At 39.4% G+C, this 27,198-nt stretch overlaps 1 protein-coding gene across 1 annotated transcript in view; it reads left to right on the top strand.

The window, feature by feature from the left end:
* The first annotated feature begins 44 nt into the window (after window positions 1-44).
* The window catches only part of LOC123946214 (SAP domain containing ribonucleoprotein), a 43,714-nt gene continuing 16,560 nt past the window's right edge, over window positions 45-27,198 (top strand). Inside the window, exons 1-9 of the mRNA XM_046011530.1 lie at window positions 45-197; window positions 7,964-8,063; window positions 10,649-10,695; window positions 10,921-10,988; window positions 14,299-14,350; window positions 15,178-15,251; window positions 15,687-15,715; window positions 20,168-20,193; window positions 21,082-21,150. Coding sequence (XP_045867486.1) covers window positions 162-197; window positions 7,964-8,063; window positions 10,649-10,695; window positions 10,921-10,988; window positions 14,299-14,350; window positions 15,178-15,251; window positions 15,687-15,715; window positions 20,168-20,193; window positions 21,082-21,150 — 501 coding nt within the window. The 5' untranslated portion in view covers window positions 45-161. The remainder of the gene's footprint in view (window positions 198-7,963; window positions 8,064-10,648; window positions 10,696-10,920; window positions 10,989-14,298; window positions 14,351-15,177; window positions 15,252-15,686; window positions 15,716-20,167; window positions 20,194-21,081; window positions 21,151-27,198) is intronic.

Here is a 27,198-nt window from a genome sequence, read left to right as displayed (position 1 = left end):
AGTGAGAACGACGTCCGCTATTGACTAATGGGAAGAGTTGATAGTGTGAGGTGGGAGTAAGAGTGACAGCGATTGGTTGACCCTGCTTATCTGCGCCTAGGCGGGAGCTCCTGGAAGCGGAGGCAGTGGGTGGGGGCCTAGTGGGCTGGAGGGGTAACAAGATGGCGGCGGAGACGGTGGAGCTCCATAAACTGAAGGTACCGTGAGGCGGGGAAAGGCTAAGTTAGACCTTTCTGGGGACTGAATTCTGCCGGGTGGCTTGCTATTTTTACTGCATGTTTATCTTGCAGTCTTTTCCACTTCGTTTTCTGGCTCCCGCCGTAGTTCTTTTCTTTTGTGCCTTCTTTCTTCCCCACTACGCCTTCCCTAATTTCCCATTTCTCCATGCGGTTTTACAGTATTCTTTGTTATTTCGGCCTTTTCTTCATCGTTGTATCATCCGTCACTTCCCCACCGGATGTGCAAGTGCTTTCAACCTGTTATACTCCTTTCACGTTTTTCGTCAGAGCTGCATTACGTCAGTGGTCCCCTCCTCTTTTGCCCCATGCTGGAGCCAGGACCCCCTTTTTCTTTCCTGGGTCGATACTTTCCAGTCTGTTGTCCAAAGCTGGGGTTCCCGTTAGCAAACGATGGCAGCGTTGTGTATTTCTATCTACCCACGTTTCAAACAGGATCCAGAGAATGCTTCCACTCCTTTTTTTTTAGGTGGGGTTACGCCCTCGGAGCTAACTTTGAAACCTGAGGAGAGGCCTCAGAAGCTAGGCCTCTCCTGAGAAGCCAGGGATTTCGGAGACCTTAAGGGTTAGTAAAGGCACAGATACTTCCGATTTAAAAAGTTTTTCGAATTCTCTCACGCGGTTCTCAGCCCGCCAGCCTTACCCCCTACCCTTACACCTTACCATTAGAAAGACAACTCACTCGTAACTGTAATATTTTGGAAGAGCAGTTCCGAGGTTAGGTTTATCATTTCCCATGTCATATCGCAGATGGACCCTGCATCTCTTGGTGTCACCACTGGGTGACACTCTCAGTCACAGGGCGGTTTTAAGCTGTATCTTTTGGGAATCTTGATAGCTTCCTCATATTGAGATTATTAATCTCCTAGAAGAAATGAGTAGTTTATTTTAGGGTGAATTAAGAGAATATCTTGATTAGTTGTCCATGTGTGGTTTCACAAGTAGTTTTTCCCATCAGGTGTTTTGGTCATATCATCCTGGGAACCTGGACAAACCACGCTGATTTAGCCAAAGCCAAAAACTGATCGTTTAAAGTTTGATGAGCTTTAAAAAAAAAAGGAGTAAAGAGAATGAGGGTAGGGAGTACACATGCTGGTTGATACCAGTTAGTCTTTCTGTGAAATCTGATTTCTCACCCATGGATTCTAAACTGTTCTAGTGGGTTTTCGTGTATCCTGGAGTTACTGTTAAGTTGGTAGCAATGAAATCTGTAGATTATATATCAGTGGTCTCTTAATGCAACAAGTAAAAATTGAGTAACCACGTCTGTTATATGTCTCCTTACTTAAATAAATTATGTTCTGCCATACTGTTATGTCTGTTATAAAACATACCAAAAAATCCAAAAAATTTTTAAAAGATTTTATTTTTTTATTCTACAGAGACAGTGAGAGGGCACACAAGCTGGGGGAGTGGGAGAGGGAGAAGCAGGCTTCCCCCTGAGCAGGGACCCTGATGTGGCGCTCCATCCCAAGACTCTGGGATCATGACCTGAGCAGAAATCAGGAGTCAGACGCTTAGCCGACTGAGCCACCCAGGCACCCTGAAAAGAAAGTTTTGAGTGAGATGAAAAGGAAATACGAATAGAAGATTTAGTATTTTCTTTTTATTAATTCCACTTTTGAAGTCCCTGGAGTAAGTCACTAGTCTTGTGACTTGCCTTTGTGGATTTTGTGTTGGTTTGTGGAGTGATTCTTTCCATAAAATCTGTTTGTCAGGTCTGTATTAATTTGATTTGATAGGATAATGCCCTCTGATATGTTTTCAGGTATTGTAGTCTGAAAGAATATGAGACCCTCCTGACAGCCTGAAAAGGATCCACTTTTTTTTTTAAGGTTTTATTTATTTTTAGAGAGGGGGAGGGAGAGAGTATGAGCAGGGGGAAGGGCAGAGGGAGAGGGAGATGGAGAGAGTAAGCAGACTCTTGGGGAGCTGAATACCGGGCTCAGTCTCCTGACCGTGAGATCATGACCTGAGCTGAAATCAAGAATCGGACACTTACCCAGCTGAGCCACCCAGGTGCCCATCTTTTAATCACATTTGCTTGTCTTTGCTTTTTCTCTAGAGCACTTCTTAACCTTTTGGAGGTCACAGATATCTTTGAAACTCTGATGAAAGGTATGAACCCTCTTCCCAGAAAAAGGCATGTACATATACTTTGCATGCGATTTGAGGGGCTTCATAAAACTACGTTGTAGCCCTGAGGAGTCCGTGGACCTCTGGTTAAGAACCTATGCCTTTAATTTTGACTTCCAGGATAGTTAATGCTTGGTTCCACTGTTGATCTTGATGGAGTGATCCTGACTTTTGCATTGACCAGACTTTTATCTCTTTTTTAAAAACCCCAGTTTATAAAGAGAATTTGTGGCTTTAGTATAGAGTCTCAGATGGAAGGAACAAGCTGTGAAATAGGAGGGAAAAATATTATCTGAGTTGATATGTAACTCCATATCAACAGCAAATTTCTGAAGATTTTGTAGAAATGTAGTCATTCTAACAGTGGGAGAGAGAGACTGAATGTGGGTGAAAATGTCTTGAACTGCAGTGATACCAGATTTCCATTCAATGGTGAAAAGAGGGGCTACTGCAGAGGAGAGAACCACAAGGATATTTAGTGTTATGCTGGTGGTTGGTGATAATTTGGAAGGGAAGGTAGGTGAACTGTGTGACCATAAAGGTGGAATGGAATGATATTGAAAAGGGCCTTTTAACTTGTGTAAGGTGTTTGGTTTTTGTCACATAGGTAGAAAGTTAGGAGCCTTTGAATATTTGAAAGGAAGAGCTGATGTGATCAGTTTGTGTTCTTTTGGCAGTATGGAGGATGGGGTCTGGAGAGCAAGGGATTTTTTTTACCAGTTAGATTTTTATTATAGTAGTCACTCTGCTGCTTAAAACCTTTTAATTATACCCCTGGCAATCTCTCCAGCTTGGTTTCTCACACTCCCAACCCCTGTGGCTTTACTACATTTCATTCCTCAGAATAGCTGTGTTCATTAATTACTAACAATTACTTAGAATTTACTATGTGGCAAGGTCTGGTCGAATCTATTTACATACATTACCTGATTTAATTCTCGTAATAACCTTGTAAGGTAAATGCCTTTGTTACTCCCACTTTAAAATAAGAAAAATGGAAGCTCAGAGAGATTGAGTAACTTGCCCTAGGTTACAGAGCTAATAAGAAGTGGTGACTCAAATCCAGGTAGTCTGTCTCCAAGGTCATGTTCTTAATCACTGCACTACCGTCTTCCTTTAGCTCAGAACCCAGAACTGTTACACATGCTTTCAGCTGCAGAGTTCCTTGCCATCTCATCCCCTGTACCTTTGTTTAATTAAGTACTAATTCCCTTCAGATATCAGCCAAACATCATTTACCCAAGGAACCCTTAGGTTAGATAAGTTCTCCATATCCACACATATGATCAGACTAGTTTTTAAAAACTTCTGTAGGACCCTGTAACTTTTTATATTAAACATTAAGTTTATGATCATTGGTTGCCTTGTTTTTTTTACTGGATTGTAAACCTCACATGAGCAAGAACTCTCTTTTCTTTATTATTTTTCTTATATCTAGGATAATGCTTGATGGAGTGGGTGCTCAATCACTGTCAAGTGAATAGACTTAGTAGGACCTAAATTAAGGTAGTGGATATTAGAATGGGAATGAATTTGAAAGAATTTGGGGTGACTGGGGAAGGCCTTAATGGAGAAGGTGATGTTAAAGCAGATACTCGGGGTAAAAGAGTGAGGTTTTGTTTTGTTTAAGATTTTGTGTATATATTAGAGCACAAGCTGGGAGAATGGGAGAGGGAGAAGCAGTCTCCCTGCTGGGCAGGAAGCCTGATGTGGGGCCCGATCCCAAGAACCTGGGATCATGACCTGAGTTGAAGGCAAAGGCTTAGCAACTGTGCTATCCAGGCGCCCCAAGGAGTGGGTCTTGTGCAAAGTGTTACAAGAGGACCTTAAGGTGATCATTAGGATTCTGGCTTTTACCCTTGAGATAGGACACGACTTGGAGGGATTTTGAATAGAGGAATGACATGTTCTGACTTTAATTTTTTTTTTTTGTGTGTGACTTAAATTTTTAAAAGTTCACTCTGGATACTTTATGGAGAATAAACTGTAATGAAGTGTAAGGGCTAAGAGTTAACAGTAATCTGTATGAAAGACCAGAAGGAATTAGATTCTGGTTATATGGTAGTTTCTTCCACTCCATTCATGGGGGATATGTTCCAAGACCTCCCAGTGGTTGCCTCAAACCTAGGATACTGACTCCTTATGTTCTATATTTTTTCCTATAAATACACACCTAAAATAAAATTTAGTTTATAAATTAGAGACAGTAACAGATTAGTAACAATAACAGTGTGGTCTCTTTCAAAATACCTGTTATGCTGTACTCATCCTTTTTGTGATGATGTGAATGCCTACGTGATGAGATGGAGTGAGGTGAATGATAGAGGTATTGTGACATAATATTAGGCTATTATTGATCTTATGAATGAGCCAAAGGTCGGGGGTTAGCAACTCAAAACTGGTGGGGGCTGAGATTTCAGTGACCAACAGCAATGGCAGGGCCAGTGGCCAGCAGTGATGGATGCTATCCATGCGACACTACCAGTTGTACCAATCTGTCAGCTCCCAAGTCTAAATCAGTAACCTATGCAGAAACCATCACTGTCCGTTTCCCTGTCGGGGAGTTTTTGTAAACCTTGGCTTTATGTAGGCACAATTTGGGGAAGGAAAGAGAAGGGAAGAACAACTCTTTTAGAACGTTGAGCTTTGAATTGCCTGAATATTTACGAGCAAGCGTTAACTTAAATTCAGGGTGGTGGTGGGAAGGAATGGAGGCTTCTGAGAAAGATTAGGGGTAGCAAGAGATAAAGAAGTTGTATTCTTTGTAAACAACAGCACCCTCTAAGCACATGCACACAAATGATATACTTAAAATGTTAGATGATGTCCATTTGCTGGGGTTATGTAAGACTTTTATTTTCTTCTGTACTTTTCAGGATTTTCAAACTATTCTACAGTAAACATAATACTTTTATTAAAAAGAAAACTTTTTTAAAAAGATGTTTGGGGCACCTGGGTGGCTTAGTCGGTTAAGTGTCTGCCTTCTGCTCCGGTCGTGATCCGATTGTCCTGGGATCAAGCCCTGCATTGGGCTCCCTGCTCAGCGGGGTGTCTGCTTCTCCCTCTCCCACGACCCCTGCTTGTATTCTCTCTCTCATTGTCTCTATCTGACAAATATACAAAAAAGCTTTAAAAAAAAAAAAAAAGATTGTATTTATTTTGAGTGAGAGCGACTGTTCACGAGTGCGCATGCAAATGCATGCAGGGGGAGGAGCAGAAAGAGGGGGAGGGAGAAAGAATCTTACGCAGACCCCATGCGTAGTGATGACCCTTACATGGGGCCTGATTCCACGATCCGAGATCATGACCTGAGCCCAAACCAAGAGTCGAGCGCTCAAGGGACTGAGCCACCCAGGTACCCCAAACGAATGAAACTTTTTAAAGTGTAACGAAGATCAAAAAGCCTTGTTCTCCAGGAAGCAGAAAATGAAGAAACATGGTACCAATATAGGAAAGATCCAGGTTCTTAAGAAATGGACCTTAGAGATCATTTAGAGTCTCCATTCTAGATTAATAATATTCAGGATATGGTCTGAAGGCCAGTGCAGGGTCATGAACTGTTACTGGTTAGCAATAAGTTAAAAAAAAATGAGTAAGTTTTTAGAAACTTTTATAGCAGTTTGACATCACTGCTACATCCAAGTGTGTGATCGTTTTCCAGTAACTGGTTTTTATTGTTTTTTTACAAACGTTATCAGTCCACCTGGCTGGAATATTTTAAAAAGTTGGCAGCCCCATCCGTCTGCCTAATTAAAAATATATTGATCTGGGGGCACCTGGGTGGCTCAGTGGGTTAAAGCCTCTGCCTTTGCTCAGGTCATGATCCCAGGGTCCTGGGGATCGATCCCCACATCGCGCTCTCTGCTCAGCGGGGAGCCTGCTTCCTCCTCTTGCTGCCTGCCTCTCTGCCTACTTGTGAGCTCTGTCTGTCAAGTAAATAAAATCTTTAAAAAATATATATATATAGATATAGATCACCCAGGTGATCTGTGAAATTTGGAAACTGAGAAGCAGCGTTTCTGTCTAATCTTGTCTAATCTTGAACCCAGTGTCTAACACATGAAATGCTTACTAGCTGCCAAGCACTATTGTAAATGCTTTACAAATGTTACTGATTTAATCATCCTAACAGCCCTAGGAACTAGGTACTGTTGCTTTATCCCTATTTCACAGGCAGCTGAGGCACAGAGAGGTTAAATTAGTCATCCAGGGTTACACAGCTATCAGTGGTAAAGCTGAAATTTCAACCCAGGTGACTTTAGAAGAGGCCACGCTATGCTTTCAATGGGTGATTTACAACCATGTTTCTCAGTAGAGGGTGCTGTTTGTTGAGTAGGATAGTTCTCCACACAGTATCCCTGCTTGCCTGACCAACTCACTGAATGCTCCACCTGCCCAGTCATTGTATTGGGGGGAAAAGCGCCCCTCTCCATTTTCAGATGCTCCCTTGGTTGAAAGCCTTCCAGAGATGCCTGATATATTCCGTTAATTGTAAAGTTCTTTCTTTTATAGGGATCTGCTTTTTGACTTCTCCTGGTTGATCTTAGATCTATACTTCAAAGCCAGTGAAGTCGTCTTTCAGTGCCCATCTATTTGTGCACTGATCTGCATATAGGATTTCTGGAGCCTTCCTTTTTCTGCTTGTTCTCCTTGGATCAGCGTGTCATTATGCTTCTTAAAAAAAGAATCAAATAATCATTTAATGTAGATTCTGTTTTTTGGTTACCATAACCTAGAATTACTTTGGTAGCAAATCATACTGTTAACCCTCTTTGTACTTGTAATCATCTAAAATCCTGAGGTCTTTATCCTTTGAGTTACTGTTGAGTCAGATCTTGCTCATCTGATTTTTGAACAATTTAAGTTTTGAATATAAATGTAATACTTTATAGGGATACCTAGTCCTTCCAAATGGAATCTTCTTTTTGGCTCATTGTTCTCTGAAGAACTCCCCTTCTTGCCCTCCCTGCCCTTTAGTTCTATCAGTAATCTATCAAGTCTTCCTTCCTCCTTCTGTTGTCTGCAAAGTTGATAAGCATAGCTGTTATATGTTTAGTCAAGTTACTGATTTAAAACTTTCACAGAACTTGATAGCATGCCATTAGATATTTTTCTCATTTTGACATAGATCCTTTAGTTGATCCATTGTTGACATTAAACTAGCTAATACATACGTCTACCTAATTCTTCAGTGGTAAGGCTTATATGCATGTAAACAGTAAATTGCAATAAGGGATTTGGGATAATAGATAGTAAGAAGAATCTGCTTTTAGATAATTAGTTCTACTTAAAGATTCATTTTTTTTGGTACAGTAATGGGGGGGTGCAGACACCATTCCATCCCCAGAAATACCTAGGGATTTGTGATGATAAATAGTTGCATGAATAGGTAAGAATTCTATTAAAGTAGGACATTTATTCTTCATCATCTTTTAGAAAAGTCTTCTTGCATATTGAATATCATTAGAGAGATACAGCTTTGTGGATCTGGAAAGTTGGTGGGTTTAAGAGTGGTAGTTTGGGATTGAACTTTTTTTAAATCACCAGGTTCGTTCTGTTAACTAAGGAAAAGCTTTATTTTTTTTTCTCAGCTTGCTGAACTTAAGCAGGAATGTCTTGCTCGTGGTTTGGAGACCAAGGGAATAAAACAAGATCTCATCAACAGGCTCCAGGCATACCTTGAAGAGCATGGTGAGTGTTTTGTAGAGACAGAGTGATATGAGTGAAGGGTTGAATTTTTTTGGCTCTGCCATGTAGAAGATTTCTCCTTCCTTAGGCTGTTGGTGATATAAGTTCTTAACTCTATCAGAAAACTCTTGATCATCCGAAACAGTGATTATAAAGCAAAGAAATACATCCCTCCCTTTTTTTAAGACATTAAATTTTATTTCAGCAAATTGTTTGAAAGGAAGTATGCTAAAACAAGTATCAGTATACTGAGAATTGGAGAATTTGGATTCTGATTCCTCTTATGCTAGAGATTTACTTGGTAACTTTGCATAGTCACTATTTACTTCACTAGGTGTCTGTTCTGATCTATGAAATGAGACAAATGTTGCCACCCTTGAAATTCATAAACCTAAGGAATCTCTGGTCCTAACTCTGACATTCTATAATTCCACCTTTTTAAAAACCAACAGAACCAGCTTCATTTAAGGCATATTATCATCCCAGGTTGTACAAGGTCCCGTTCTAATTTTTGTTTCCTTTTGTACCCATTCCTTTTATCCCACCTCCTTTATGCAGCTATTCTTTTTTTTTTTTAAATTTATTTATTTATTTTCAGCGTAACAGTATTCATTGTTTTTGCACCACACCCAGTGCTCCATGCAATACGTGTCCTCTCTGTTACCCACCACCTGGTTCCCCAACCTCCCTCCCCCCGCCCCTTCAAAACCCAGGTTGTTTTTCAGAATCCATGGTCTCTTCATGGTTCATCTCCCCTTCCATTTTCCCTCAGCTCCCTTCTCCTCTCCATCTCCCCATGTCCTCCATGTTCTTTGTTATGCTCCACAAATAAGTGAAACCATATGATACTTGACTCTCTGCTTGACTTATTTCACTCAGCATAATCTCTTCCAGTCCTATCCATGTTGCTACAAAAGTTGGGTATTCATCCTTTCTGATGGAGGCATAATACTCCATCGTGGATATGGACCACATCTTCCTTATCCATTCGTCCGTTGAAGGGCATCTTGGTTCTTTCCACAGTTTGGCGACCGTGGCCATTGCTGCTATAAACATTGGGGTACAGATGGCTCTTCTTTTCACTACATCTGTATCTTTGGGGTAAATACCCAGCAGTGCAATTGCAGGGTCATAGGGAAGCTCTATTTTTAATTTCTTGAGGAATCTCCACACTGTTCTCCAAAGTGGCTGCACCAACTTGCATTCCCACCAACAGTGTAAGAGGGTTCCCCTTTCTCCACAACCTCTCCAACACACGTTTCCTGTCTTGCTAATTTTGGCCATTCTAACTGGTGTAAGGTGATATCTCAATGTGGTTTTAATTTGAATCTCCCTAATGGCTAGTGATGATGAGCATTTTTTCATGTGTCTCATATTTAGGCAGCTATTCTAATGTGTTTGATACGTATTTTTTTGTCTTTGTCCTTGTATAAACATTGTGGTATTTTTAAATAATTTTTTGTACAGTACAGTATTTTTTAATAATTGGTATTTTTTATAATTTTTATACAATACAGTATTTTTAAATAATTGGTATTTTAAAATAATTTTTTATACTGTACAGTATTTTTTAATAATCGGCAGTGAGGCCATAGCCTTATTTTGCTTCTTACTTGTTTTCTCTAAGTACTGTGTGTTTTTAGGATATATTCATATTCGTGTGGCCTGTGGCTGTGTAGTCATCTAGTTTATTCAAATTCCTGCATAGTGTTCTATCATGTATGGAATCCATCACATTTTACTTAATTCACCTGACGACAAACATCTATATTGCCTCCTAGACTACTTCTTTCATCTTCCTTTATATTTCTGTGTGAGTGTCTGTCTGGGGTATATGCCCATGTGTGGGATTGCTAATTAATATTTGCTCATACATGTATTCTTGGTATGATAAAGCACTGCCAAATTGTTTTCCAAAATTGCTCTGTAAATCTAAACTCTCATCATCAGTGCATAGGGGTTCTTTTATCTCCTCCACATACCTAAACTTGACACTATCCTATCAAGTGGGTTAATTTTTGCTAATCTTTTGGTTTGATTTACATTCCTCTAATTGTTATAAAGTTTTAACATTTCTTGTGCTTATGGTTCTTAGGGTTTTTTCTTCACCGTGGTTTCAGTGGGGTTCCTCTGAATGTAGACATTTTGTATTCCTAGTAACTGGTCCCTTTTGGTTTTAGAAATAAATACCTTCTTCATCATTTCTTTTTCCATGGTGTCCTTAGTTTTGGGAAATCTGCAATTTTTCATATATTACTTTTGCTTCAGGGTTTTGTTTGTTTGTTTTTTAAAGAAATCCTTCCCCACCACTAAATCTTAAAGATAGTCTCCTACATTACTTTTTATTAATGTTATAGTTTGACCTCATTACAGTTTCTTAGTCCAGCTGGAGTTCAATTTTGTATTAATGTTAGGTAGAGAATATAGTCTTATCATCTCCATGTGGAGCAGATTTTATGAGCATCAGTTCTGCCTTCCGTTATTGAATTTTATTTTGGGAAAGCAAAATTATTATAATTTTAGCCTAAGTACCATGATCAAGATGGTTTTTTAGCAGGGCTTGACCTGAATATTTTAATATTCTTTAGCTGAAGAGGAGGCAAATGAAGAAGATGTACTGGGAGATGAAACAGAGGTGAGTTGGAGAGAGTAAGGTTAGTCACTGGCCTGGCAACGTGCTGCTACCTTGGCCATATTGCTTAACATCAATCAGTAGAGGCCTTAAATGCTAACTTGGTAGGGGCGCATATAGGGGGAATAAAGGTTCTGGAAAACTGGTTCATTTTTTGAGTTCTCATATTCTTTTATTGATGGGTTTTTACTGTTGATTTACATTAACCGTTGTTTCATTTGGTTTTAGGAAGAAGAACCAAAGCCCATAGAACTGCCTGTCAAAGAGGAAGAACCCCCCGAGAAAACTGTTGATGTGTAACTATCCCTTTTTTATGATCTGAGTACAGGGCAGATAGTTCTGGGTTTTGGAGGGGTTCAGTCTTTTATCTTTTTACCTCTTACACATTCCATTAGCTTTTTCATTTCTCATTAGATCATAAATTTTCAGAAGAGTCTACTTCATTTCAAATACATGGTCCCAGGGAAGCAAGGTAGTTTGTCTCTGGGTTATGTAATAGTTAATTAGGATGGGGAGACTTCAATCCCAAACTGAGTTTAGTTCTAGTCTTTGTTGTAGAACCATAATAGATGATTCTTTTTCTGTGTAGAGAATTGTCTAGATTCTCTGTGTATAAGGAATTTTGTAAGGGAGGAGGGTGCTGAGCAGAGATGATGTCTCTTAGGTAACACTATATTCGTTCTTCCTTTTTGATTTACAGTGGAGGAAGGGAGGACAAAGTATTAGAGTGGAAAGTGGACCTTGATTTATTTAAACTGTCCCACAAGGTTGATCACAAACTAAAGGTCGATCATAAACATTTCTTGGGGGGGGCTCTCAAATCCAGCACATTAGTAACAGTTGAATCCTTATTAACATTTTTGTTCCCCATAGCTGTATTTATGCACTATAAAAGACAGTATATGTGCTAGTGAAAAGTCAAACACTACATAGAGGAGTATATAAATTAAAAATTATGTACCCCTTGTCTCCACCCCCTATCTGACTTCCCAGAGGCTTTCAGTATATTCTTTTAGAATGTTACATGGGAAGTTTGTGTATATGTGTATATACAGATACATAGACACACTAGGTTTATTGTGGGTTTCTTGATTTTTCTCAGATCTTTTTATATCATTATACAGTAATGTTTTTATTTAAATGTTAGTTATATACAAGGCAGGATTCTAAGTGTTTTACATGTATTCTCATTTAGTCCTCACATCAACCAAATGAAGTGGGGTAATTATCTTTTGTAAGTGGTAGGTCTCTTTTTTTAGCTTGTTATTGTGGGAAATTACAAGTATTTCCGCAAGTTACAAGAAAAGTATAGTAGACCCACATATACCTATCACCCAGATTTAGTAGTTATCAGCTCAGAACCTTACGCTTTCTAGCAGCTAATAGTACTCCATTCTATGGATGAACAGTAATTTCACCAGTCTCTTGTTGATGAACATTTACATAATGCATAATAGCAGAAAATGTAGTGCTGCACGTCCTCACGCAACTATTTTTATACTTCTGCAAGTATGTCTATATGATAAATTCCCTGCAGTGGATTTGCTGCATCTTAGGAGATGTACATTTAATGTTTCATTAGATTTTATCTAATAATACTGCCTCCCCCTCATCCCTATTAAGGAAGGGGAGTGAGGGGCTAAAGGAGAGAGAGAATCTTAAGTGGGTTCCATGCCTAGCACAGAGCCTGATGTGGGGCTCGATCTCATAACTCACATCATGGCCTGAACTGAAATCAAATTAAGAGTTGGACACCTAACTGACCGAGCCACCTAGGCACATCTAATAATACTGCTTTTTAAAGCCAGGTAATTATCTTCCATCATAGGAGATTTATGGTTAGATATAATGCCTTAAGGAAATGCTTAGGAATACCTTTAAAGTAGTGATGTTTTGGGGACCTCTGGAGCAAAAAGGAAGATGAGGTGAATACAATGATAATTGGCTTGTGTGGATTAACAGTGAAGTTTGAAAATTTTATAGAAGTTCATTATCCTTAGAATATGTAAAATGTGTGATTCTCTTATTTAGAGTGCTTAAATTTTATTAAAGAATTTCTAAACATGGAAGTTGAAAACGTGTATGCTGGGAGGGTGATTTTCTCTTTAGAGTGATAATAGTGGTTAGACTACTATGTATGTTAAGAAAGGTTCTGGGTCCCGATAGTTTGGAGAATGCCTCATATGTGACTATGGGTAGGAGAGAAATTTCTCAGCAAAGAGAATAAATTTCCCATGAGTTCAGAATATGATTTGTATTTATTGCTTGAGCTTAATTGTACCTGAGGGAGCTGGAACACAGCAGAAAGAAGCATCCTTTCTGGGGTTCCCTTTCTGCCACGAGGTGTACTGCAGTGATTGTGCTTCAAGATGGGAATGTGAAGAAAGTCATTAGCTTGGGGGTTGGCGGAGAAGACTATTGTCTTAATGGCATTAGACTTAAAGTAAAACATCAAACTTCAGTGTCCCTTTCTGTCTGAACAAGACAGAGAGAGGGTTGGGGAAGTATGGATGATTGGCAAATGAGAATTCAGGAATTTATTTAATAATATTCAGGGCTAATTTAGGTACTTTGAACATTCAAAAGGAGATGCCTTCATCTTTGGCTTGAGGTTCTCCAAAAATATGCTACTGTTTCTAGTTTGATTCCTCTCACTCCCCTACCTCTAACCAGGGTAGTTAAATATTGTAGGATGTAGTTATGGTCAGCAGGGGGCACCCATTGCTTATCTGTCAGTCCAGGGACCTCCAACAAAAGGATGGAGAGAGTAAGTTCCTGTTCCAGAATTGCTTCCTCTGAAAATGCCATTAAACCATTACTACCTTTCAGGGCATCAAATGGGAAAAGTGTCCGGGATATTGGAACAAAGGCTGCCCATGTCTCTAAATGAGGGACCTTAATGAGACTGGTTATGACCCACAGTTTTATGGGAGTTGTTTGGTGGATGGTTAATGCCCTTCCATTTATTCTGGGTACTTCCGAACTTTGTCTCCCGCCCCGATGTTCCCCCCTCTTTTGTTTTCTCTTAAACCTTTTGACTAGTAACTTAACCATGTTTTCCTAATTCAAACTCCCCTTAGCCTTTTTTCTTCCCACTCCCTCTGGCATTTTTATTTGTCTCAATTTGACTGTTCCAGCTGGAGCTACACTCACCGTGGGAGAAATAAGGGATTTGTAGATTGTAGAGCTTGTAGAGCTTGTAGAGCACTCGTTAATTGTGATGAAAATTGAGAGCTGCCATTTAAATGAGGGTTGGAGAAGTAGTCATTAGTCCAGAAGTAAATTTAAGGTTCCTAAAACCTTAAAAGAAGTGGTTTCCGGTGTCCTTTGAGTGTTTCCTTTTCAACCCAGTATATTTAACCAGACTTCTTCCTGATTACTTTTTTATAGTTTAGCAAAGTAGGTTAGTCTACTGTCTGAACTCTTATCAATAGATGGCAGCTCAAGGAACTGAAGTTCTAATGGGCTTCGTTATTTGTTTTTGGACTAAGGGGTAATGGAGAGATATGGGACAGAGGACATGATTCAGGTGAATTCTTACACATTCTAAAGTTGTGGGTTAGCATATCAAGTTTTCTGGTTTTAAAAAAATTTCTTCTTTTCCAGGGCAGCAGAGAAGAAAGTGGTAAAAATTACATCTGAGATACCACAGACTGAGGTAAGTATTTTGCTCCCTAGTAGACCAGCAGTCTCTCTCTGTATCTTTCTGTTTCTTACCTTTTGTTCTACCTGTATGATCACTAAAAAATTGACTCATAGGCAGAAAATCAGTATTGACAAATTTTTGGTATTGATAGATTTTTCTACCACCTTACTTGGGAAAATATCTGGGATGGCATAGTCACCTTTGAAGTCCTAGTTTTTTTGTATATAGTCCTAAGACCTAGTGGTAACTCTTTTTAAGATGTTTACAAACTAGATTAGAGTTTGGGAGGATTTTTCCTTAGAAGAGATGAAAAGTAATAAGGGAAGATGTTACTACTTCATAGCTAGTAAGACTGAAATTTCTTTGGATTCTGTGTCAATATCTCTGAAGGTCTCCAATTGAGATCTGTGTGGGGTTTTTTGTACCTTTTAAGTAGAGATGACATAGGACAATGCTGCCTCATTTCTAACTGAAAGAGTACCACTAATGTTGGAATCAAGCTGTTCCTTTGATCCCTTTTCAAAGGTCAACCAAACACAGCTTTTGTCTTCTTGGCTTCGTGCAGAATGTGGGTTTTATTTTATTCCTTTCCTTTTGTTTTTGAGGACATGAATGTAATAATAGTCTTTTGTGTTTGCATTCTGGAAAGGGCTGTAGAGTTAAGCCCTGGATAGATACAACCTGATAATCCTCTAGAATTGTCAGTATTCTCAGTTTAGACCTTATGAAATATACTCCTCATGTTCTAAAGCTACACACTTCTAAACAACTTTCTCCTTAAAGAAGGAAACCACACATTAATTTTTCTCTTCCCCTTTTTTGGTCTCTTTATCACCTAGAGAATGCAGAAGAGAGCTGAACGATTCAATGTACCTGTGAGCTTGGAGAGTAAGAAAGCTGCCCGGGCAGCAAGGTGAGTGTCCTAGACATTTTGGATCTGAGACAGTGATAGTATGAAGGTCCTAGGTTTTAAATACAATTGTTGATTTTAAGTAGAATAGAGACCTTGCTGTAAAGAAACACTTTTTTTGGCTCTGTTCAGAATTCTCTGCTGATTTGCATGTAGTAGCTATAGATTGGGTCTCATCAAGCAGGATTTTTGTAGTAGGTGAAAGTCAGGAACTGATTGTTACTCCCGGTTTTGATAAAGTTTCCTTTTAGCTTATTCTCTGGTCTCTTGGTGAGAAAAAGAGTAAACTGAACCTCTTTCACAGGGTTGTTAGAATTAGCTAATGATTGCAAGTCTTGAGATCACAAGCAAGAAGTGCCATATGTACACTTGACACAGAGACAGACAAGCAGGAATGTGAACAGCTTCCTAATATTTAGCTTGTTTTTCTTTCTACAGATTTGGGATTTCTTCAGTTCCATCAAAAGGTAAGAATACAGAGACTCTTCTAAAAAAAAAATTATCTTTATATTTTAACTTTTCTGTCACGACAGATTTCATTTCTCCAAAACATTCACCTTTTTGCTTTACGGAAAACCATACTTAACCATACTTAAGGCTTCCTCGGCACTTTAGAGAAGGTGCTGAAGTTATGAGAGAGTGGGAGGAAGTGTCCACATTTGTTTTCCTTTTCTTGGACATCTTTAGAGAAGTTTCTGGTACCTTGCCTGCTTATTCTGGTGTCTCAAGTCAGTGTGTAATTATTACGTACCTGTCCCATGTTATACTGCCTTGTGTAAGTGGTGAAAGAAAAGAGTATCTTTTACCTCAACAATCTTAACTTCTAGGAATTTCCAAGGATATCGTGTTGGATGTGCTTAAAGACCTAGTTAGCCATAAGGATTATCACAGCATTATTTTTCATGATCAGTGAGTAGAAGTAATGTAACACACAGTAGGGAATTTGTTAAATAAATGTCTACCGTGGTATAGTAGACTATGCAGTTTTTAAAATGATATTGAAGAGTATTTGTCAGAAAAATATTAAACATAAATTATAAAATTATATTAGCAGTATATTTCCCTTTTGGTAATAGAAGTGCATGTATGTATAGATAAATAGGTTTGGGGGCTCTTGGGTGGCTCACTTGGTTGAGTGTCTGCCTTCAGCTCCGGTCATGATCTCAGTGTCCCGGGATTGAGCCCCATATTGGGCTCCCTGCTCAGCGGGGAGTCTTTCTCTCTCTCCCTCTGCCCAACCCAGCTCCCCCAGTCCCCCACTCATGCTGTCTCCCTCACTCTGTCTCTCTCTCAGATAAAAAAAAAAATCTTAAAAAAAAAAAAAAGTATTTTCTTAAAACCAACAACAAAAACAGATTTGGGGGGGTGCCTGACTGGCTCAGTTGGTAGAGCATGCAATTCTTGATCTTAGGGTTGTGAGATTGAGCCCCATGTGTGGTGTGAAGTTTACTTAAAAATAAACGTTTTTTTTAAATGGGTGGCACGTGGTTAAGCAACTGCCTTCAGCTCAGATCATGGTCCCAGGGTCCTGGGATCAAGTCCTGCATTGGGCTCCCTGCTCAGTGGGGAACCTGCTTCTTCCTCTCCCTCTGCTGCATCCCCTGCTTATGTGCACCTGTTTTCACTCTGTCAAATAAATAAATAAAATCTTAAAAAAAAATGGTTGGAGGGAATATGTGCTAAATCGTTAATACTCATTTTCTCTACTTGGAATTTTGAGTGCTGCATTCTGCTTGTCTGTTTTTAAAATTTTTAAAATTTTAAAATTTTTAAAATTTTTAAATTTTTAAATTTTTTTTAAAAAACTTAAAATTTTTAAAATTTCTGCAATGAGCATCTTGTAATAAATTAGGATGAAAGTTACATTTATCTATTTATTTATTTGAAAGTTACTTTTAAAAAAGAACATAGTCCAGTTTTAGAGACAAATTTTAAATGCAATCTCTTAATCGAATTTAGTTTTCTTAGTGATCCGTTCATTTGAAGTGTATTAAGATGTCCTCTTAAAATGTAGCATTTTGCTCTGCTTTTTAAAAGACTAGCTAGGGGTGCCTGGGTGGCTCAGTGTGTTAAAGCCTCTGCCTTCAGCTCAGGTCATGATCCCAGAGTCCTGGGATCGAGCCCCACATTGGGCTCTCTGCTCAGCCGGAAGCCTGCTTCCTCCTCTCTGCCTGCCTCTCTGCCTACTTGTGATCTCAGTCTGTCAAATAAATAAAATATTTTAAAAATAAATAAATAAAAGACTGGCAAAATTCTGGCCACTATCACTATATGTTTCACTTTATTTTTTTTTCCCAAAGATTTTTTTTTTTATTTGAGAGGGAAGCGCAAGCTGGGGGGAAGGTCAGAGGTAGAGAAAGAAGCAGATTCCTCGCCCAGTGCAGAGCCCAGTGTGGGTCTTGATCCTAGGATCCTGAGATCATGACCTCAACTGAAGGCAGATGCTTAACTGACTGAAACATCCAAGTGCCCTCACTACATGTTTTAGAAACAAGATATCTTCCGGTTTTTAGTTATATCAGATATCAAGAAAGATGCAGTAGGATTGGTGGTAGTGCAGCAAAAATTATTAAAGACCTTAGATGGTGCTATTTGAGGAAAGACAAAAATTAAAATTAATAGTCTAAAAAGGAAATCTAGGGGCACCTGCGTGGCTCAGTGGGTTAAAGCCTCTGCCTTCAGCTCAGGTCATGATCCCAGGGTCCTGGGATTGAGCCCTGCACTGGGCTTTCTGCTCAGCAGGAAGCCTGCTTCCCCGGCTCTCTCTGCCTGCCTCTCTGCCTACTTGTGATCTCTGTCTGTCAAATAAGCAAATAAAATTTTTAAAAAATAAATAAAAAGGACGGGGTGCCTGGGTGGCTCAGTGGGTTAAGGCCTCTGCCTTAGGCTCGGGTCATGATCCCAGGGTTCTGGGATCAAGCCCCTCATCGGGCTCTCTGCTCGGCAGGGAGCCTGCTTCCCTTCCTCTCTCTCTGCCTGCCTTTCTGCCTACTTGTGATCTCTGTCAAATAAATAAAGTCTAAAAAAATAAAAAGGAAACCTGATCAATAAAATTATTGATAACATTTACAGTATCATTCATGTAATTCTAACATCTTTAACCTATAGAGTATCTCTTAAAAGAATAGAGTTTGGCAACATTTGAAAGGAAATGCTTTTTATGAGTAAGAACATAAAAACATCTAACAGTTCCTAGTACATGGGTTGTGGCAAAAGTTGAATCTGTACCTTAATGTTTATAATGGAGAGTTAGGGAACCAATTATACAAGATTGTGATGACTTAAAATTCTGAAAAGTTTTTATTTTTCCTTAAAGATTTTATTTATTTGAGGGACACCTGCATGGCTTAGTTGTTGGGTGTCTTCCTTTGGCTCAGGTTACGATCCTGAGGTCCTGGGATCGAGTTCCTCATCAGGCTCCTTGCTCAGTGGGGAGCCTGCTTCTCCCTCTGACTGCTCTGGCTGCCACTCCCCCTGCTTGTGTGTGCACACGCGCTCTCTCTCTCTCTTTCTGACAAATAAAATCTTTTAAAAAAAATTATATACTGGGACGCCTGGGTGGCTCAGTTGGTTAAGCGGCTGCCTTCGGCTCAGGTTATGATCGCGGTGTCCTAGGATCGAGTCCCACATCGGGTTCCTTGCTGGGCAGGAAGCCTGCTTCTCCCTCTTCCTCTGCCTGCCACTCTGTCTGCCTGTGTTCTCTCTCTCTCTCTCTCTCTGACAAATAAATAAATAAAATCTTTAAAGAAAAAAAAAAATTATATACTAGGGGCACCTGGGTGGCTCAGTGGGTTAAGGCCTCTGCCTTCAGCTCAGGTCATGGTCCCAGGGTCCTGGGATCAAGCCCCGCATCGGGCTCTCTGCTCAGCGGGGAGCCTGCTTCCTCTCTCTCTCTCTCTCTGCCTGCCTCTCTGCCTACTTGTGATCTCTGTCAAATAAATAAATAAATAATCTAAAAAAATAAAAATAAATAAAAATTATTATATACTTAAAATTCAGTGCTTTTTTAAAAAATACATTTACAGGGTTCTGCAACCATCATCTCAGTCTAATTTTAAGACACATTCATCACCACAAAAAGATATCCTGTACTGATAAGCAGTTGTTTCTCTCCACCCCCACCCAAACAAACACTCATTTTTTCTATGCATAAAAATTTGCTTTCATATAAATGGAATTGTACAATTCATAGTTTTTTGTACTGGCTTCTTAGCACTAATGTATTCAGGGTTTGTTCATGTTGTGTGATACATTAGTACTTAATTTATTTTTAATGTTGGATAATACTTCATTGTTCAGGTATACCACATTTTACCTATCCATTCATTAGCTGATGGACATTTAGGTTGTTTTCACTTTTTGGCTGCTATAGGTAATGCTGCTATGAACATTTAAATACAAGTTTTGGTGCGGATGTATGTTTTCATTTCTCTTGTTTGTATACCTATGAGTGGGATTACTGGGTCACATGGTAAACTCTCTGTTTAACTTTTTGAGAAACTGCCAAATTGCTTTCCAGAGTGGCTGTACATTTTGTGTTTCCATCAGCAGTGAATGCAGACATGATCTCTAGATGCAATGTTTGCTTTTATTCCCCCTTTTAAGATAAAGGATAATTGTCCTTTATACTTTTTCTTTTAAAGATTTTATTTATTTATTTGGCAGACAGATCACAAGTAGGCAGAGAGGCAGGCAGAGAGAGAGAGGAGGAAGCAGGCTCCCTGCTGAGCAGAGAGCCCTATGCGGGGCTCAATCCCAGGTCCCTGAGATCATGACCTGAGCCGAAGGCAGAGGCTTTAACCCACTGAGCCACCTAGGCGCCCTCTTTATACTTTTTCTATACTAATTTGATTTGAAGACTGTTAGCTTCCTTTATGATTTTTAAAAATGTTAAGTAAAACTTGTATTCGCTTCTTTAGGTCTGTCATCTGATGCCAAGCCTATGGTAAGAAATCTTTTTTTATACCTTGAGGGACAAATCTTAACTCTGGTTTTAAAGTTGGAGACAGCTCCCCAGATCAGAGGAATTTCTGAGATCATATGAGTTTGGTGACTGTCTGTTTTCAGTACAGTGTTTTATGTCCTGAATAAAATGGATTGTTTGTGTACTAAGAGGTCAGGAAAATTGCTACATCTTTCAAGTCACTATAGACATCTTCCTTCCTGTCATTCCTCTTGAAAAAGTGAGTAGATTTTGTTACCTAGAGGACATTTCATATAATTCTTTGTTTTACGGTACTGTAGTATGGCTACTGAATGGCTCTGAAAAACGTCTAATTCTTAGTTACCACAAACAGATCTCTGGAAGCTGCTTATGAGTTCTGACTTTATGAAATCCTGCTCTTGAGTTTATAATGCAGTATGGGAAATGAAGCTGAAATGTAGGAGTAGCAGAAAATTGAGTTGGGTTCTAGTGGTAGATTTGTCTTCTGAAGAAAGGAGAGCTGCGTATAGAGTTAAGAGCTACTGAAGAGGCTATGTATAGGATTTAATGATTTTGAACTGTGAATAATGGACTTGTTTGGAGGTGATTATTCAGGTATTTGTTTTTTTAAGCAGTGTTTGGCCTACTTTTATCTTAAACCCTCTTTAGGCTCTTGCCACCTTTGATGAACAAAGGAGGCTGTGTTGAATGTTTTATTGCATTCCAGAAGAGGTCTTTTAATAATTAGTAGCATGGATGGGTGCTGCTTAGTGTCCTGATTTGCCATATAGGGTATCTTTGATATTGTAGGCTTATTTGAACTCTTAGCTTTGGACTATAATTTCTGCCTTTTGTATCTTCTGTTTTGATTTTTTAGAATATGGGTTTTTCCCCCCTGTGTTTTTGTAGGTTAACCTGGATAAACTAAAGGAAAGAGCTCAAAGATTCGGTTTGAATGTCTCTTCAATCTCCAGAAAGGTAAAGTACTGTTTTTGCCACCTAAGAGCAGCTGGGGGACTACATAGCCTGGAAATGACTGTCCTGAGAATATAACTAGCTGTTCATATTCAGCACTTCATGAAGTCTTTTGACTGTCATCTCCACTCGCTCACTGTTGATTACGTTATAGGAATTATTTCACATAGCAAATAGGTTTTGTTTTTTTTTTCTTGCAGATTTTTTTCATAGCTTCCACCCAAGCTGTTAGAACATGGTCTATATTTCTCTTGGTTAAAATGTTGTAGTCATTGATGGTAAAAACTTACTACATCTACTTTAACTTCTAATATAGTCTTTTTTTTTCCCCCAAAGATTTTATTTACTTGAGAGAGAGTGGGTGAGGGAGCGAGCATGAGCAGGGGGAGGGGCAGAGGAAGAGGGAGAAGCAGACTCCCAATGCATAGGGAGCCCAATGCAGGGCTCTGTCCCAGGACCCTGGGATCATGACTCAAGCTGAAGGCAGTTGCTCAGCTGACTGTGCCACCCAGGTACCCCTCTAATACAGTCTTAATGGAAATAGGAGATGAAAATCCTGTCATTGGGTCAAAGGTACCTAGAAACAAGGTTCCCTGGAACAAAAATAAGAAAGTTATTTCATTCTTTCTGCCCCTCTGCTAACTGACATTGTTGAGTTTATTAAGCAAGTGACTTTGTTGACACAGTGCTGCGTGGAGTGATCAATTTTATAGGGCATTGTTGTGTTTGGAGTTTTGCCAGGCACCTTCTGTTGGAGAAGATGCTGAGGATTCTCCTTTGCTTTGAGCAGGTAGTCTCTTAATCTGTGTTCTGTGAGAATGAAAGCATGTTTCTTGGTTGCGGAAGTGGGGCCAGGGTTAAGGGAATACTGTTTCAAATCAGAGGAACTATGAAAAGAAAAAAAAGTCATTGGGGCACTTGGCTGGCTCAGTTGGAAGCGGATATGACTCCTGATCTTGGGGTTGTGAGTTCAAGCCCCATGTTGGTTGTGAAGGTTATATAAGTAAATAAACAAACTTTTTGAAGGGTCATTATTTCCCACTGAGTATGGAAACATTTAGCTCTCTGGAAATCCATTGGGGAATACTGTCCTCTGACAGTGGTTGTTAAAATTTTTGCTCAGGAGAAAAACTGAGCACTAAAAAGTATAAACACGTATGCCCCAACGGGACTTTCTAACTTATGCACAACTGCTACATTTTCCTTCCCTTTAGGTTACATTTTTTATGTTTACCAGAAGCATAACATTAGATCTTTGTGCCCAGCTCGATGCTGAGACCATAGTTGTTCAGTAGGAATATTTCCTAGTTTATGTGAAATTTTAAAAAATTCAGGAGTTCAGAGTAGACAGAGTATGTGTTTCTTTTTTTTTTTTTTTTTTTAAAGATTATTTATTTATTTATTTGACAGAGAGAGAGAGATCACAAGTAGACAGAGAGGCAGGCAGAGAGAGAGAAAGGGAAGCAGGCTCGCCGCTGAGCAGAGAGCCCGATGCGGGACTCGATCCCAGGACCCTGAGATCATGACCTGAGCCGAAGGCAGCGGCCTAACCCACTGAGCCACCCAGGCGCCCAGAGAGTATGTGTTTCTTAAGCTACACGCAGCTTAATTGGGAAGACTGTACTATAAACCAAGTCATTTGTGTTTTGTTTGATTGGATTGCCAAGGGGAAGGGTGCTTGGATCTGTGGCCCCAGTTCTCATCTTTCTCCTTTGGTATATGAAGACTATGTTCTGAGAATCTCAGCAGTAACTTTCTGTAGAGAACTGTATGTGCTCCATCAAAATTAACAAAATTGAGCATCATATCTCCAACTATGTAGTTCATATGGACACTTCACCAAGACAGATTTGCCCCTCACTTTATACTGCCCACCTGACTTATTTTCATAGTGTTTCGTTACAGGGATATTTAGTGCCTTTTCACTGCACTACCTTAGAATCTTTCTCCATATTTGACTTCCTTTCATTTTTAGTCCATAGGAAGCTAAGTGAAGCATGAAGAGATACATTTATTAGCTTTGTGACTTTGAGCACATTACTAAACTTCTTTGGTCCTCATCTGTAAAACTGGGAGTAGTACCTAACACTGTGTTTGTGAAGAGTAAGTAATAGCGTATATGAAATTATCTAACATTTTAATACTTTGACCCTTAATAAATGTTCACTTTCTTCTTAGTTCAGTTATGTTGGCCACCTAACTTTATGAGGTCAGTTAACTTCTGTGTTTAATTGAATCAATTTAATTGAGTCTATTAACTTCAGTGTTTTAGCTGATCACTGATAAGATTTCATTTCCCATTTTAAGTCTTGAAGGGTTAGGGTGTGCCTGACTGGCACAGGTGGTGGAGTGTGTGACTCCTGATCTTGGGGTTGTAAGTTCCAACCACATGCTAGGTGTGAAGATTACTAAACAAAATTAATAAACTTAAGAAAAATAAATCCCTGAAGGGTTCTAATCAGATAATGTAATTGGTAAAATTCTGACCATATGAGCTGTGTTTTCAGATGGAATTCATTGCCATACATATGTTCTGGAGTAGTGCTTCTCAAATTCTGTAGCAAAAGACAAGTTTGTTTTTTTAATTTTTTTTTTTAAGATTTTATTTATTTATTTGACAGAGACCACAAGTAGGCAGAGAGGCAGGCAGAGAGAGAGGAGGAAGCAGGCTCCCTGTGGAGCAGAGAGCTCGATGCGGGGCTCGATCCCAGAACCCCGAGATCATGACCTGAGCGGAAGGCAGAGGCTCTAACCCACTGAGCCACCCAGGCGCCCCAGCATTCTTTTTTTAAAGTAACTTTCCCCCCAAAAGTTAGTTATTCTAGATCCAACTCCTGAAATTGCAGCTGACTCCTTTCTCATTGAAAGTTCTTTGGTTCATAATCTTGTGTTTAACTGTTCTCTGTTACCAGAGATGATTTGCTACCTAGTATTTGGTTGGTCAAGGTTAGTGATATGATTAAGTTTGTATTTATGGAACAACTAGGTTAGTATAATGTGCCCACCTCATCCTGGGTTCCAGTATAGACTCCTCCTGTATAATTTGGTCACCGTCTTTAAGTTTTACAATTCTCTAGGCACAGATCTCTTTCAGTTAGATAAGATGCAAATGGTGGAGATTAGCAGGTAGGGTAGAGATTTCTCTTCATCCTAGTATCCCGAAAAGGGCAACAAGAAATCACATCTTTTGTCGTGTCTGTTGCATGATCTTGCTTGATCCAGCTTAAGGCCCAAATTTCTTGTGATTTCTCTTTGGTAGATTCCTCTGCAGACCAGTGTATATGATAAAGAGAAAGTATGTGAGAGGAAGTGAGCCATGGATCAATAGTGTTTATGACTGATTTCTTTTTTTTTTTTGGTGTCATAATCTGGTCATCTTTTCTTTATATTTTGGATTTATGTTTTGAGCATTTTGCAGATTTGAGGTTACCAAATCACAGCTCTTCTTCCTAGGCTGACTTTTGCATGACTGCTCATATATTTCAACGTTCAGCTCCACTAGTATACTATACATGTTAGGCGGTACACAGAAACTTAAAGAATTATCTGCGCACCCCCCTCCCCGCCCATCTCAGTCATCTTCCTTCTTTCCCCCTGCCCAAGAAAGGCCTGTCCGTTCATGTTTCCAACTCAAGTCTTAGTGAATAGAATCCTGTTGGTTTAGGATAATGGGAAGTGACAGGGCAAAGAATGGCACTGGCATTTATAGACATTTTTTACACAAGAGGCTGTAAATTGTCCCCTCCAACTCTTTGGACTATTTGAGGATAGAATGGCATGCCTTTTCTCATATAAGCCTCATGGTGACTATGGGCTGAGAAACCTCCCACCCCCTCAAACAAAACAAAACCCAGATAAATAATCTCTGCCTGGTTGGTTCTGATTGATCACCAGTTAGGTTTTCAGTCTTGTGCTTGACTGGTTGTTTTTATTGTTTTGTTTTGTTTTTGTTTTTCCTTCTCTCTGTCAGTTTTTCCATGCCTCCCAAGAGAAGTAGTGTTTGGGTTAGTCCTATTGGTGAAGGACAGGGCTTGGCTTGGAACATAAACTCATCTTTGAAAGGAGTGAGAGATGGAGGGAGGGAATAGATGGGAAGCCAGCTCAGTTAGTAGATGATGGTCATAGGACATTAGTTTTATAAAAACTAAATCTGGGTTTAGAGTTAGGGAGTAAACTGATAATAGCTAATTTGGATTGTTTTGTTTTCACACCCCCCCCCCAAATTGGCATATTTGGGAAGGTGAAACTTGATACTTAGGAAGTTATAGGACATCCAGCTAAGTAAGTATTACAAACAAAACAAAACCCAAGCCCAGGTGCTAAGTAGAAAATGGAAATGTGGTTTATACTCTTTCTCCCCCCGCCCCGGAGAATGAGGGGCATGTGTTACTGCTTCTTGGTTCTTGATTAGTAGTAGAAAATATAGGCATCTTTTATCCCTATTGACGTTAGTACATCTTTCCCACTTCTCTGCTGCAATATTATTGTGTTTCCCTATTTGTAGCTCATGCTGAGGTGACTATCCTAGTGAGTTAAGGCCTATAACTCATATCGTAAAGCCTATAAACAATAAAAGCTGCTTTTCCTGTGTTGTGGTTTTACCAGTTTTCTTCCCTAATGATTGTGGTCTGTGTTATACAGACCTATAAACCTATAAAAGGGTTAAAAAGTTAAATATCTCTTCATTGATCATTATTTTGTTGCTGAGGCTGGTAGCTAGAAGATTGTTGGGTGGCTGCAATGATTAGTTTCAGGAACCTTTGGTACAATTAGAGATTTTTGCTCACCATTGCTTGGGGATGAACCATTTCAGAATGAGAGAGATATTGGACTTTTCTTGAATTTGAGGATCTTGTCACTGCAGTCTGTTGAGATATCAAAGAAGAAGCTGTGACAGAGTCACTTCCAAGCACAGGAGAGCACCAGTGTCTCCTAGCATACAGATTTCGCTGTGGCTAACTGATTGTGAGCTCCATTCACTCTTCTGGAATGTGTATTTGATTTTAATCTAAATTCCCTTCCACCATCTGAAATAAATGAAATGTTTGTTCTTCCCTTTCAGCAGTGGGTTTTGGTATAGAGGGATGTGGAAAGAAGGACGTTCACTCTATGGATTTAGAAGTTGGTCACCAGCTTTCTCAGAGGGTTTATTTGTTAAGAGTTTAGGTATGTGTATAATAAACCTTTTCCAAAGGAAGAACTGTGGGACAGCCATGCGTAGGACATTGCCAACATGGTACTGTAGGACCCTGAAGAACCATAAACCATGGTGAGGAGTTTGGCAGAATTTTTTTTACAGGGGTAGTGGTAGAAGATTTAGATCCCAAGATAAGTTGGAGAAGTAGTCTGCTAAGTGGTTTTGGATTCTTTTCCATCCAAAATATACTCAAGTAGCAGTACCTAGGCCAAGCACACCACTTAAGTCTCTATTCCCCTTTCTTATGCCCCATGAGACCAAGAGAAATGCACACATTTCTCTTGTGCATGGGAAAACTTTCATGTAGATCTTCTTAGACATTTCATTGAGCAAGAGTTTTGGGGGAATATCCCCGCCCCTCATCCTAGATTGTTTGTTTTTTTCTAAAAATGCTTCTTCCATTTGAAAAATTACATTCTCTTAACTTATATTAACCAATAAGAAAAGACAGTAAGAATGGGAGAGAGAGAGAGGTGTGTGTGTGTGTGTGTGTGTGTGTGTGTATAATAGAGAGCAGTTGAGACTGTCAAGATGAATTTCAGGAAGAGTTAAGATCCAAACCCATGTAGGTTTCAGCATTTCTTGCAGCATTTGGGGGCTCAACTAAAATTTAACCAGTCCTTTGAATCTTCTTTTAGTTAATAATGATTTGAAAATTAATATTTGGTCTTTTTTCTGCCTTCTCTTGTCTAAGATAAAAACTGCTGTTTCTCCACCCGCCCATTGGAACAAACCTTGAGGGAGTGGTGAAGGAGCTGTTTAAAGAGGAAACAATAGGGAAAACTCTCTGACCTCAGTTTATCCCCTCATCTGGTTCTTCATTTGTCCCTGCTGAGGAACAGAACTTGTCTTTT

The sequence above is a fragment of the Meles meles genome, chromosome 7, assembly GCF_922984935.1.
Source record: "Meles meles chromosome 7, mMelMel3.1 paternal haplotype, whole genome shotgun sequence".
In the NCBI taxonomy this organism is placed as follows: Eukaryota; Metazoa; Chordata; class Mammalia; order Carnivora; family Mustelidae; genus Meles; species Meles meles.
Note: the sequence above shows the minus strand (reverse complement) of the source record. Positions and strands in the feature narration are given on the sequence as shown.